The sequence below is a fragment of the Apodemus sylvaticus genome, chromosome 18 (assembly GCF_947179515.1).
Source record: "Apodemus sylvaticus chromosome 18, mApoSyl1.1, whole genome shotgun sequence".
NCBI classification, from domain to species: domain Eukaryota; kingdom Metazoa; phylum Chordata; class Mammalia; order Rodentia; family Muridae; genus Apodemus; species Apodemus sylvaticus.
Genome location: NC_067489.1, coordinates 7,492,528 through 7,505,903, shown reverse-complemented (window position 1 = coordinate 7,505,903; position 13,376 = coordinate 7,492,528). Strand labels below are relative to the sequence as shown.

The 13,376-nt window shown below is 49.3% G+C and overlaps 1 protein-coding gene across 5 annotated transcripts in view; it reads right to left on the bottom strand.

Moving 5' to 3' along the window:
- Nucleotides 1-13,376, bottom strand: part of Arhgef7 (Rho guanine nucleotide exchange factor 7) — a 110,213-nt gene that overhangs the window by 16,423 nt on the left and 80,414 nt on the right. For 4 of the 5 annotated variants that reach the window (XM_052161961.1, XM_052161957.1, XM_052161956.1 and 1 more), the window contains 7 exons: nucleotides 9,756-9,894; nucleotides 9,043-9,102; nucleotides 8,264-8,410; nucleotides 5,500-5,586; nucleotides 2,891-2,969; nucleotides 2,591-2,730; nucleotides 61-285 (listed from right to left, as the gene is read on the bottom strand). In XM_052161961.1, coding sequence (XP_052017921.1) covers nucleotides 61-285; nucleotides 2,591-2,730; nucleotides 2,891-2,969; nucleotides 5,500-5,586; nucleotides 8,264-8,410; nucleotides 9,043-9,102; nucleotides 9,756-9,894 — 877 coding nt within the window. The remainder of the gene's footprint in view (nucleotides 1-60; nucleotides 286-2,590; nucleotides 2,731-2,890; nucleotides 2,970-5,499; nucleotides 5,587-8,263; nucleotides 8,411-9,042; nucleotides 9,103-9,755; nucleotides 9,895-13,376) is intronic. The other variant, XM_052161958.1, reaches the window with a different exon arrangement.

Sequence of the window (13,376 nt, the reverse complement as noted above, 5' to 3'; positions counted from 1 at the left end):
CCACCCAGATGCCAGGGCAGGCTCGCTGCAGTGGCAGGCTGAGTGGCTGCAGGACCTCACCTCCTTGTAGCAGAGAGCAGCTGAGGGCCGGAGGGGAGGTGCAGGCCGCAGGCAACTCAGGCTCCAAGGCTTGGGGGTCTTCGGAGGCTCCAGGGGTCCCCAGCTGATGGTGGTGTGTGGGGTGCCATGGTGAGAGGGGTGGGGGAGTGTGTGGTACGCAGGCGTCAGTGGCACGGGCTTGCTGTCCGCGTGTTTGCTGGATGGAGTGAGAGGATGGGAAGGAAGCTGCCAGGCACAAAAGCAAGAGCAGAGCATGAGATGGGCAAGGCCACTGCGACGACGGAAGCCCTGACCACACGGCTGAGGGGCTCCCGGGAGCCCAGCGCAGGCTCCTGGGTAGCCATGGGGCTGAGAGGCCCACACTCTATGTGTCAGCTGCTATGTTGTAGTGTATGAGAAGCTAGTACACTCATCACAATTTCACCGAAAGAAAAAAACAAAAACAAAACGAACTTAAAGCTACCAGGTAGGTTCCCGACTGGATTACTGTGACTAAGTGGGGCATGCTCTCTTGACATCCCCAGGAACAAGGACAAGAACTCTCCCTTGTCAGAGGGGGAAAGGAGGAACTTTTGTCAGGACGCTGCAGACAGGCATATTCATCTCATGTACCACTCTTCCTGCTTGGGCAAGCCCAGCTGTCAGAGCTGTGTGAAGTCAGGAATAGAAACCAGTTGGTCTTTATAGGAGGTTAATATCTGAAATAAAGATATGTTTATCTTAAAAATCTCAGCTTGTTTTAATAAAAGCAGAGCAATTTGAGATCTGATTCTTCAGTGGGGGATGTTATTAATAAGGTTTATATTCACAGAAAACCCCCAAATCGACCACACTGACAATGAAATGAAAAATGTTGATAAAATAAGCAACATTCAAATGAGCTTCTGGACCTCTTGTAGCTAATGCAATTACGGCACAACACTACACTGGCTGGGCACAAGCCTAAGATCGTGACAGTTGGGCACCAGAGAGCTGAAACCAGAGCCCAAAGTTCCAGGTTGCCCACTAGGTGCTAGCTCATGGTATATTACAAAACACTCTACCACTATGGAATAAACTTTCTCAAACCAAGAAACCTACATGTGAGAAAGCTGTGTCCCACATCCTTTGTGGCAGTAATCTGGTAATAATTAAATACTAGCTTGTTTCTCCTTCCTTGATAAAGAAGAACTATGCCTGACACTACAATGAGAGATTAACTGATGCCAGACAGAACTCCGTTGCAGGCAGAAAGCGTACATATGCCGCCAGGAATTCTTGGGAACAGCAGGGCTTCTCACACTAGCAAATGAGGGACATCACCTTCTCCACAGAAGGACGGCATGGCCGCCTCTGGCACAGTATCTTCTGGCTTCCACTAAACAGAGATGGCAGCCCACACACAGAGCAGTCCACATGACAGGTATAGGCAGTCTATGTCCCTGGGATAAACTCACCCCACAGAAGCTAAGTGGTTTTATTTTTTATTACTTTGGTGGCACCAGGGATTGATCCCAGCACCTTACACATGTGGCAAATGTTCTACCACTGAGCCACACCCCCGATCCCCAGCCTTCTCGTTAGGACTTTCTGAAGTAAGGATAAAGTATGGAGCACAGAGACTGAGGTGGGAGCTAACACAGCAAGGCATCTGAAGCTCAACCGTGAAGACAGTACAGCAAAACCAGAAAACTGGACCCTGATGTGACAGAGTGGACAGTGAACTACATAGTAGATGGAGGTGTGCTTGTGGTAACTATGGTGATGCTCTGCATGACAACACAGATGGAAAAATGACCTCCACAACAGAAAGTATCCCAAAAGGCACACAAAGAAGGGAAATCCATATCCACAAACTGTGTCACCAAAGTTCACTTCTAAAGGTCTGCTAAGTCTTTACATAAAAATGGTTAAGTTTTAAAATAATACCAACTTGTCAAGCAAAACCAAAGTTTACATACACACCAATATTAACCTGTTTTGACATCTTTATCTCTAAGAAACCAAAGTGCCCCTAAGTTCTCATCAGGTGAAAAATAAATTGTTCTGTTCTGTTTAGAGTCAGGTTCTCAAGTAGCCCAGGCTGGACTCAACACAAAGCCACAGATGACCCTAAATCTCAGACTCTCCTGCCCGTCTCCACATGCTGGGAGCAGTGTGTGCCAGTGTACTCAGTGTATGCTGTGGGTTCTGGGTATCAAACACCATGCTAAGGAAGAACTCTCCTGCCGCTTATTAAAGGAAATCAGGATCTGTGATGGACACCTTCTTAACACCCTTGGCACCTCTCTTCTGCTTTTCTGTTTATAAATGACAAATGTAGAGTTTAAAATTCTCAGAGAAAACCATCTCTGACAGTGACATGGCTAGTGGCTTCTGGGGTCATGGGAACCCTCTGAAGTAGCTCTAAGGTCACTGAGCTGGAGAGAGGACACAAGGTGCCCAGGTAGCTTGCTCTGTGGTGACACCTACAGGAGCAGGAGACGAGGGTTGGGAACTCCTGCATCTACTGACAACCCCAACACAGACCATTCCTGTCATGTTGCCTTACTGTGTGCGATGGCACTGAGTGGGGCTTGATGGTGGGGTTGCTCACAGATGTGACCTTCGTCTGCTTCTGCAGGTGCTCCACCCATTCGTGTAAGTCCTGCTGGTTGGTGCAGGACACCAGAATCCGCTCGATCATGCTCCCTAGAGAGGAGGGACACAGTGAGTGCACACAAGCACATATATACACCCAGGGCCAAGAGCCACCTCACGCACCCTCGGAAATACATAAGGCTCTTCACTCAAGGACAGGCTGCCTCCCTCCTGTGGCACGCACCGCACTGACACAGCGTGGATGCATTACCTGATATCTCAAATGCATTCCTATGGTTTTCACTGTCCTCAAGCTTTGTGATTGTCATTCCTGTTGTTGGCAGCTTTCCCTACAAAAGAGCCCCCAAACAATGAAGAAGATTCCACACACAATAGATGACTTCATACATGCAGCAGAATACCACCTTAAACAACAATCAAACCAAATCAAGAACCCAACCAAACTGACCCAGGGGATGATTCTACCAGTGGAAGACAGAGACACGGCCAGGGGGTCAGCGGCTGCTCTAAAGGCAGAGGAGAGAGTGCTCACTGCCTTACAGAGAAATACGGAGTTAGGAGTTTGAAGGCCCAACTCATGACAACAGAGACAAGAACACACACTGCAAGACAAGTGTACAGGACTCTGTCAAACAGAAAATACACCATGATGTCAGGTGGATGCCACAGGGTACCCAAGTGGCAGTCAGTCTGTCTGTAAAATGGGAGGGATTTATGAGAAACAGGAAATGTCAGCTGAGAAAAACAGAAGGGGACAAATCTCATTTAAACAGTAAAATCCAGCAGGCAACAGCTTTCCTTGGGCCACATAAACTGTGACAGCTGGTGGTCAAAGGCCACATCTTTACAAAGTCTATGAATGTTTGGGGCCCAGAAAACAACTTAGGCAGACAACAGGGTTTTACCAGCAAGCAGGAGACAGTATTTGTGCTGATGAGTTTTTGTCCACTTGATACAGCTAAAGATACCAGGAGGAGAAAACCTCAACTGAGAGACTGCCAGCCTCTCAGGGTCCCACACCGCAGACAAACATGCCCAGACACTTCTGATGAGAGGCTGATGCAGGAGGCCCAGGCCACCATTCACAGCCACCTCTGGGCAGAGGCTTCTCAGAAAGGCAGCGGGTAGCAGGGGGCAGGCAGAATTCCTTCCTATTCCCCTTCTCTGCTCCTCTTTGTCCTGCACTCTCCTCAGGGATGGAGGACTGTGACCCAGACATGGGAGTCAAACTGCTTATGAGGTGTTGACAGCAGTCTAAAGCAAACGAGGCAAACTACTGACGTTTCCCTATCTTGTGCTCTATTCCAGACAAAACCAAAGCAAACCAGCCAAGCAAACAAGCCCCTCAGCTGAGGGCCAGGCTAAAGGCGCAGCAGAGGCCTGGCCTCCATGGCTGAGGACAAGAAGCTGGACTCCCAGAAGCCCCCAGAGAGCAGGTCTGTGCTCTCCCTGCAGCAGCTTGCCGTCAGCTGTGGAGCCACAGTCTCACTGCCAGAGCAGCCATCCCCAAAGCCAATGGGGATTCTGGGTTTAAGACAATTCATGCTACATAGCCCATGCTAGCCTCAAAATTCATGATCTTTCTGCCTTGGCCTCCAAGCACTAGAGGTGATGATCGCCACAGGGCTGATCGGCAGCACGCTCTTGGGAACAAAGATGGCCCTGGTACAGAGATGACACTGCAGCAAGGAATAGAGCCAGAAACAGGCACCTCTCAACAGGGAGCTAGCTGCCACGCTGGCACCTCAGCCACCAGAGAGCTCAGTAACGGAAGCCGGGTGCAGGGTTCTGACTCTTGCCGTCTGTCTGTAAAGGCTCCCTTGGAACAACTGTGCTGACTAGCCCTCCTAGGGGCAGGCAAAGCCACATCTACTTTCCACTACACAGGACTCTACACAGGACAACACAAAACATACACATCAGAGAAAAGCCGGCTGACAGTGAAGCAGCAGCTTCCACTAGAGTAATATGTGGAGGCTGGCCAGTCCTTAGACAGGCTCACTGAGAGCCTCTCCCAGACCTTACCAATGCCCACCATTAGTCCAGTAGAGGGACTAACAGAAAAGAGTCCCTCACACTCTCTTTTACAACCAAATCTCAAATGTTCTCCAAGAAATGGTGACAGATCAAGACACTAAATGAAAGTTTACTAACAAGTTAAATGAGCAGGTTACAAGCCCGATGTTTTGGGAAGTTCTCCCCTCAGCCTATAGCACCTGGCTGAACAGAGCAGAACACGGACGCCCAGGACAGCAGTGTGCACTGCAGCGGGCAATGCGTCAGCGAGAGATGGATGTGGGTGTTCACGTCTCTCTAGTCACGGGAGAGAATACCTGTCGGTTTCTTAGGATTTATTGTATAAGCACATCATGTTTACACTAGGCTTAGACAGAGGTACGCAAGCTTACTTTACATTTGCTCCTACAATCACCGCAAATTCCCACTGGTGTGAAAGTATTCTGTTGACTGGCAGCATGACACGGAGGTAATATTAAATCATCACCAGCTATACCATGTGCCCTAGGCTTTATGCCCCCACTCACAGTTGCCGGACTGACTGGAATGGTCTTGTCACACACCTCACTTGATACTGTACTTCACAACACATATTACCTAGTAGCTCATTTCCACTCATTTCCACTGTGTCTCGTCTACAGGAGCAGTATTTGCTATTATTGCTGGATTCCTTCACTGATTTTCATTATTTTCAGGCTACACTCTGGATGATACGCAAAACATGCACAGCCATGACTGCACACATACAGGCGAGTCCAATATTAATACATAATTCAAAGGCATCCTGAAAGCAATTGTCATATCCACCACAAACAAAAACTACAATCAGCTTAGCTTGCTTACCTGATAGATGAATCCACTCATCCTGGGACTTGCAGACAACATGAGCAGAAGGTTTGGGAAGAGCAGGAGGTATCTCTCATTCTTCTCCTAACAGAAAAAGGAATCTGTTCACAAATGTGTGCACAAATCTTTATACTTTACACTCCATGGGACCTCAGACCCTATCTTCTAATTGAGATTTCTACCAAACTATATGGACAATATTAAATGCCAGAATCTAAGTCCACATTAAACACTAGCATAGAGTCCACATTAAACCTCAGCACAGTCAGAGAACTATAATCAGAAAGAATAACCACAAACCACTAGATTTTCAAAACACAAGGTAGCTAAGTGACTCAAGAGCCCTGAGCTATAGAAAGGTTTATTTAGCTAGGTGTGACGGTGCACGCCTTTGATCACAAAACTTGAGAGGCAGAGGCAGACAGATCTCGGTGTATTCCAGACCAGTGGTCCATATATTGAGTTCTAAGACAGTAAGAGCTATGTAACAGAGACCCTGTGGAAAGAGAAAAAGAGAGGGAGGAAATGGGGGGAAGAGGAAAGGGGGAGGGGGAAGGAGGAAAGAGGAAGGGGGAAAGGAGGAAGAGGAAAGGGGGAAGGAGGAAGAGGAAAGGGGGAAGGAGGAAAGAGGAAGGGGGTAAGGAGGAAAGAGGAAGGGGGAAGGGGGAAGGGAGGAAGGAGGAAGGGAGGAAGGAGGAAGGAGGGAGGGGGAAGGGAGGAAGGAGGAAGGGAGGAAGGGGAAGGAGGAAGGGGGAAGGAAGGGTAAGGAGGAAGGGGGAAAAGGGGAAGTGGAAATGGGGAAAGGGGAAAGGGGGGAAGGGGGAAAGGGGAAAGGGGAAAGGGGGGAAGGGGAAAACGGAAAAGAGAAGGGGGAAGGGGGAAGGGGGAAGGGGGAAGGGGAAAGGGAAAAGAGGGGAAGGGGAAAGGGGAAAGGGGAAAGGGGAAAGGGGAAAGGGGAAAGGGGAAAGGGGAAAGGGGAAAGGGGAAAGGGGGAAGGGAGAAGGGAGAAGGGGGAAAGGAGAAAGGGGAAAGGGGAAAGGGCGGAAGGGGGAAGGGGAAGGGGAAGGGGGAAGGGGGAAAGGGGAAAGGGGAAAGGGGGGAAGGGGGAAGGGGAAAAGGGAAAGGGGGAAGGGGAAAGGGGGAAGGGGAAAAGGGGAAGGGGGAAGAGAGAAAGGGGAAGGGGGAAGGGAGAAAGGAGGAAAGGGGAAGGAAAGTACAAGTGCAGGGTATGTTTCTTTGTACTGCTTATATGTGAGTGTCTTCCTGCATGTACGTCTGTTCACCACATGTGAACAGAGCTCAAACATACCACAAGAAGGGGTGGGACCCCCTGGAACTAGAGTTACAAATGGCTGTGAGCGGCTTGTGTATCCTGATAATCAAGTCCAGGTCCTTGGGAAGAGCATCCACTGCTCGTAAGAGAGCCCTCTCTCTATCCCTGGGTGGAGTCTCTTTGAATACTACTTGGTAACTGTCTGTGCGTGACCCAGAAAAAAGAACTTAGAAAATGCTAATGAGGGATGGGACAGGTGGACTCTTCAAGCTACAAGAAAAGTAGGACGTAAAAAGGAAAACGTTACGTAAATGTTGCTCTCATCTATCTGATAAACCTTTCCAGCTTACATAAAAATATTTCTTATACATTAAAAATCATTTGCTTCAAAGTAACAAAAGCCAAAGAGAACATACACATCTAAGAGACAGGGGTCCGGAGATTCTGAAGGACAGAGAGCCAGAGGTGAGCCCTCCAGCGTGAGGCAGGGCCTTCAGGTGTGGGTGAGTCAGCAGCTTTCCCAAGCACGCTCCTCACACCACCACATCCACTCAGAGGCTAGCAGGGGTGAGGAAGAGGAAGGTGTGGATCCTAAGAAGCTGCTGAACCTCCCGCCACGTTCTCTGGAGGCACAGGCTGTGCATGCCAACAGATCTCTCGAAGGAAGGGCAGCTCTGACTCTGAGTGACACCGACCACTGCCATGGAGACTTGGCACTCTGGGAAATGGTGCGCAGCGATCTAACACAAAACTGATGAATCACTTACTAAGGGGCTGGCACGGCTCTGTGGGTTAAAAGTACCGGCTATTCTTCCAGAGGAGCCCAGACATCTCTGTGGGCACTGCGTGCATCTTGTACAAAATTATGCACGCAGATAAAACACCCACCCACATAAAATCATGTGATTAAGGAACACATTCTGAAAGATCTGAGTGTTTCAGGTCAGTATGATCAAACAAGAACAGGACAGTTTCGTACAGTGTCCACACTCAGAGCAAATTCTATTTCTTCTTCTACCATTAAAAGCTAACATTCGCTGGAGAGGGATGTCACTTAACAAACCAGCAAACAGAGCGGTGACTCCCATAAATAGACTCCAGAATACACACAAGCCAGTGCTGTGAAGCACTGGGCTCCCAAAGTGCACTCTGATAGAAGCCTGGGGGGAGGGGGGCGTCATGCCAGTGTCTCTAGAAGACACCTGGACATGCGGAGACGCACGCCGGCCTCTTCCAGTCTTGGGTGAACACCCTCTCAGTTCACACGGCTCTGGAACAAGCAAACCCTGGGTGGATGGGAACTGGCAACCAGCTCATCTGCTGAGAACTTTCTATCCGTACCACAAGCTCTCCATGTTTGTCAAGGAAAGAAGTGGAGCACAAATGTGAGGCTCTTACATACTGTCAGCACACGTGCCATCCTCCAGACGTGGAATACCAAATCCTAGGGGTGGCAAAGAGCCACGGTGTGAAGGCGGGCCTCCGTACCTCGCTTCCTGCACACTGAATCGTGACTTGGGACATGTACGTAACGCTGCCCAGGGTCTTTATGTCATCGCCCTCCCAGCTCCTGATGGGTTCCGTCAGGATCTGCAGCTCCAGCTCTTTCCTTTTTCTTACTTCTTGACACTGGGCCTGTGGGATACAGAACACAAGTGTTCAGAGACAAGCTTCCAGAACCTGTGCTTACCACCCTGCTCCTGCTTATCCAATCACACTGTGCTGTACCAGCTGAATGTCTGTTTAACTATAAGGAGTGACTCAAGTTCAGCCACGGAAGCAGCAGACTCCTGCTGTGGCACCTTACGTTTCACAGGCGGTTCTGTTAGTCTCAGGACAAGCCATGCACAGTGAAGCAGAAGAACACCTCCCTGTGGCTCCATCAGTCCTGACAGCAGAGAGGCCTGAGAGGAGGAAGGTGTGTGCTGGACAACACAACAAGGACTGGTGTCCCAGATGTCACGGAAGCACCCTGGACCCGGCCAGGAGTCAAATGGGTTCACAGCACCTACTGCATGAACTGCACGGCTGCACTATGTCCTTTTGAATTTCAATCACCGCAGTGCTGGCTCTGGTGCCCAGGGTACTCGAGTGGGATAACCTCCTGGCCCTGGACCACTGCTGTCCATGTCCTTTACTCCATCTCAATAAACACTGCAGTTAATTCACAAGTCACTTCTTTACTGTGTATCTTTCCAGTGGGTGTTAACCCAACATGCATTTGTGATGACAATGTCAGAGAAAGTGTCATAAGCTTAGCCACTTACTGAAAGGTTTTTGAAGGCAGTCATAGATTTTTGAATATCTTGTCTATCAGGATGATAATCCTTTGGATAAAGAAAAACAGGATTAACTCTCCCATCAAAAATACCCTGGAGACATTTTGATACTGTTCAGCCATTAGCTTCTCAGCATGAGGACTGCTTATCTTTTAAAGGACTGTGATGCCAAAAGACTCGAGGAAAACTAATTTTGAACAAAACTGCCAAGAAGAGTTAGCAAGCCACAGTGGTAAATAAGGCCCATGAGAACATGACCACATGAGTGCTTAAAGCCCTCTGACAATTCTGCCCTAGAAGGTAGAGCAGAGCTGAGCTGTTGTGAAGACGGTCTATGGACACACCCAAGCCTAAGAACAGGCAGAACCAGAGTCCTGTCAGATCTGCAGGCTGTTCATCCAAATACACTAAATGTTTCCATTACCACTCAGCACTCGGTCCTACTGCCTGTAACTGAAAGCTGAGAGGACTCCAACTCTCCCTGAAACCATGCTCTGTGGCTTGCTGGAGCTCTGGGTGGGTAGGTGGGCGCAAAAGTAAAGACACAGCTTTCTCCTAGGGCTGGAGGAGGAGATAGCCTCCGTATTTAACCAAGTCTCCCTGAAAGCCACTACGTTACAAACTCTGGACAAGCTCTAGGGTGGTTTCCCAGACACAAGGGGTCTGATGGGGACGAGGCATCAGGTCAGGGAGCACTGCACCTCCATGTGTCTCTCCAGCTCCTTCAGCAGCGTGGGGTACTTATCCAGGCGCATGAAGGGCTTGCTCAGACCGGTGGTCAGCACCAGGATCCCGGGGCTGCTGGCCCCTTTCGTCTCCATGAACTCTCCCAGGTCCTCGCTGGGCAGCAGGGGCAAGAAGGGAGAGAGAGAAGCCCCAGTTAGAACACAAGGAGAGCTCTGTTTCACAGCCAGTTTCTTTTAAAACAAAATGGCCTACTGCACTGGCTACAGCTCCACACCCCCAAATGTGCTGGTTACCATACGACCTGGATAGTATCCAAAACCACTCTCCCTGCAAGGCACGTCTTTACCTGGACATGCGGGCGTCATGGGGACTTTTACAAAGTCTCAGAGGTCTCTGATAAGAGCTGCAATAAGCTGTCTGTGAGCCACAGAGACCTGTGTGAGTCCCCACAGCTAGCGTGAGGCCCGTGTCTGAGCTGGTGAGCTGAGCACACTCTCTAGGTGCAGCAGGGGCACCCAGAGCAGCACAGCACAACAGTAATGAGATGAAATCTGAAGGGGCCAAGTAACTGCCTGGGACCTGCACATGGTATTCTTCTGGTGCCAGGAAAACAAAAGTAACAAACCAGTGGAAAATACATTCTTACAGAATAACATAAAATCCTTACAGAACAAGTGGCCCCAAGGGCTATGCCTGCTATCAATACCAAAAGGAAAGGTACCCACGGGTAGACTCCTACAAATGGTGACTGGTACTATATACACATAGGGAGATCAACCTCAGCGGAAGAACACTTCTGACACCTAAGAATGCAGAACAAAACCAAACCCAGCGTTTACACGTTCCAGGCAAAACTTCCCACAAGTAAACTACACCCAGCTTGCAAAAAGCAAAGCCTTCAGACTTGAATAAACAACCTTACTTAGATACTCAAAACCTAGGACCAGGCATGGAAACAGTCTATGCGCAGGCGTGGTGCAGCAGTGAACAGGCGTCGGAGCTCCAGGGAGCAGCAAGACTGACAGCCTAGCACCTCGGTGGAGGACGCTGCTGAGGGATGTGGTCAGGCAGAGAACTCATGGCTCAAATCACCAACTTACGCCTCAGGAGACAGATGGGACCTGTGGAAGGCTGAGGGCGAACCCTCACCTCTTAGGGACCTCAGCAGGGCACACAAACACCACATCCTGCTGTGTCTGCTGGCTCAGAGGGATGCTCCTCTGTATGGCTCGGGATCCCACACCAAGTCACTCCCAGCTTTCAGAGCAGGTCCTAATGTCCTCACTCCTCATTTAAGCGTGCCACGTTGAACAGGCAACCCGGACACTCCCCACGTAATACCTCATCTGAGTCCTTCCCCTGGTTATTTTGAGATGTGCTTGCCTTTCAGACAGGACTCAAATAGTCACTGAGGTAATAACAGACTGGAGGTGAACAGCACTGTACTCAGGCATTTCCTGAGCTCTGCTGCTTTGACAGCTGCCTTCCCTGGAAGTCAGTCTGGCTCTGTCCAGAACTGTGCACCCTGCCATTTCTGTTTCTACTCCACCCTGTAGGACTAGGCACACTCTCCACAATGTGTGTGTGTGTGTGTGTGTGTGTGTGTGTGTGTGTGTGTGTGTGTGGTGGATGTGGTCTGTATATGTATATATGTGTGTGTGTGTGTATGCTGTATGTGTCTGTGGTATGTTTGGTGTGTGTATAGTGTGTGTGTGTGTGGTATGTATGGTATATGTGTGGTGTGTGTGGTGTGTAGTGTGTGTGTGTATGGTGTATGTGTCGTATATGTGGTGTGTGTGTGTATGGTATGTATGTGTGGTGTGTGTGTGTGTGTGTATGGTGTGTGTGTGTGGTATGTGTGGTGTGGTGTGGTGTGGTATGGGGAGTGGGGCTGGAACAGAACATATCACTTGCTCTTTAGCTCCCTTTTCATTAGATCAATAATACCTAAAGAGTATTTAGAAACATAGACACAGCATCTGTGTTCTGGTTTTTGTAAACTCATAACTTGCGAGCTCAATAAGTCAATGTGAAGTGACCCAGCCCCATCTCAGGTAGAAAGAAGGACCACTGTGTGCCAAGGTGCTGGCTTCTACTTCCCCTGACTGTGAAGCCCTCCAGCCCCTCCCTGCACAGTGGTCCAAGGTTACTGCCTCCACCCAAAATTGTAGAAGTTTGGCAGATGAGTACACCAAGGAGCAGAAAAGGCCTGGGGCCAAGGTCGGAAAACAAACCAATGAACCCTTACTGTGTCTGTCCTTCGGTAACCAAGGCACGCATGGTCCTAATGCTATCACAACCCTGTGAGGAGGGACCGGCCATCCGCCTCCAGGAATCGTAACATTTCTAGGCAGGCAGGCAAGGTAGCCTTAACTAAGGTATTTACTTGTGTTTCAGTAGTTTTACATCAAAACATTCAGTTACAAATATACTAAAGTTACTTAAATAAGAAGCACAATGACAAGTATCTTGATGGTGATGAATATTTTTCCATTAATAGCTTTGAAAAATACTGAACTGCTGTTTACAAATGAAACCATATAATTTCTTCCAATAGTCATAAAATTGGTGTGTTAATAAAAAGTGCCGTGCCTCTTAGCATCAGAAACTATTCCTGAGCTTACTTGACATTTGCTCCGTCACCTGGCACAACGCCAGCTCTCAATTCCCAGCATGCCCCAAAACACCTGAAACAACCCTACAATCCCTTCCCCAACTCAAAAGAAATGGCTGGCGCAGACAAAGCAGGTGATCCTGCACACTGGTTTTGTTTCAGGTTGAGAGGCTCAAGCTACTGGTGTGCAAGTGAGCACTCTGCCTGCAAAAAGCACTGCTTCTCACACCTGCCCCACTCTCTGAAGTCTCAGCATGCCTTGCAGTGACCTCCTAAGCTTGCAGTGCCCTCCACAGCATGCAGTGCCCTCCCAGGCATGCAGTGCCCTCCCAGGCATGCAGTGACCTCCTAAGCATGCAGTGCCCTCCCAGGCATTCAGTGACCTCCCAGGCATGCAGTGCCCTCCCAGGCATTCAGTGCCCTCCCAGGCATGCAGTGCCCTCCCAGGCATGCAGTGCCCTCCTAAGCATGCGGCGACCTCCTAAGCAGTTGCCAGCTCCCTCCAGGCTCTCCACCAAGGAAAGGCTTCAGACTAAGAAGAGTTCAAAAGGGTCTTCTTTTGTTCTGCTTTTTTGTTTTGTTTTTTGCTTGTATTGGTATGTCCATGTGTGTGTGTGTATACGTGTATGTTTGTGTATGTGTGTGTGTGTGTGATATATGTAAATACATGTGGGCTGTGGGTTCACATGAACAAGTCAGGAAGAATGGATGTTGGGCATCCTTCTCTATCCGACATAACCTGTGACACAAGGTCTCTGACTTAACCTAAAGCCAGCCAGTCTAGCAGCCACCAAGCTCTGGCAATCCTCCTGTCTCTGCCACTCAGAGATGGGGTTATACATGGCCATGTTCCTCATTTCTAATGTGGGTGCTGGTCCAAACTCAAGCTCCCATGCTGCACAGAAGGACTGTTACCCAATGAGCCATCCTTCTGGCCTGTAGTGGTGTGAGTGAAAATGGTCCCCAGAGGCTCAGAGAGCAGCACTATTGGAGGTGTGTCCTTGTTGGTGGAAGTCTGTGT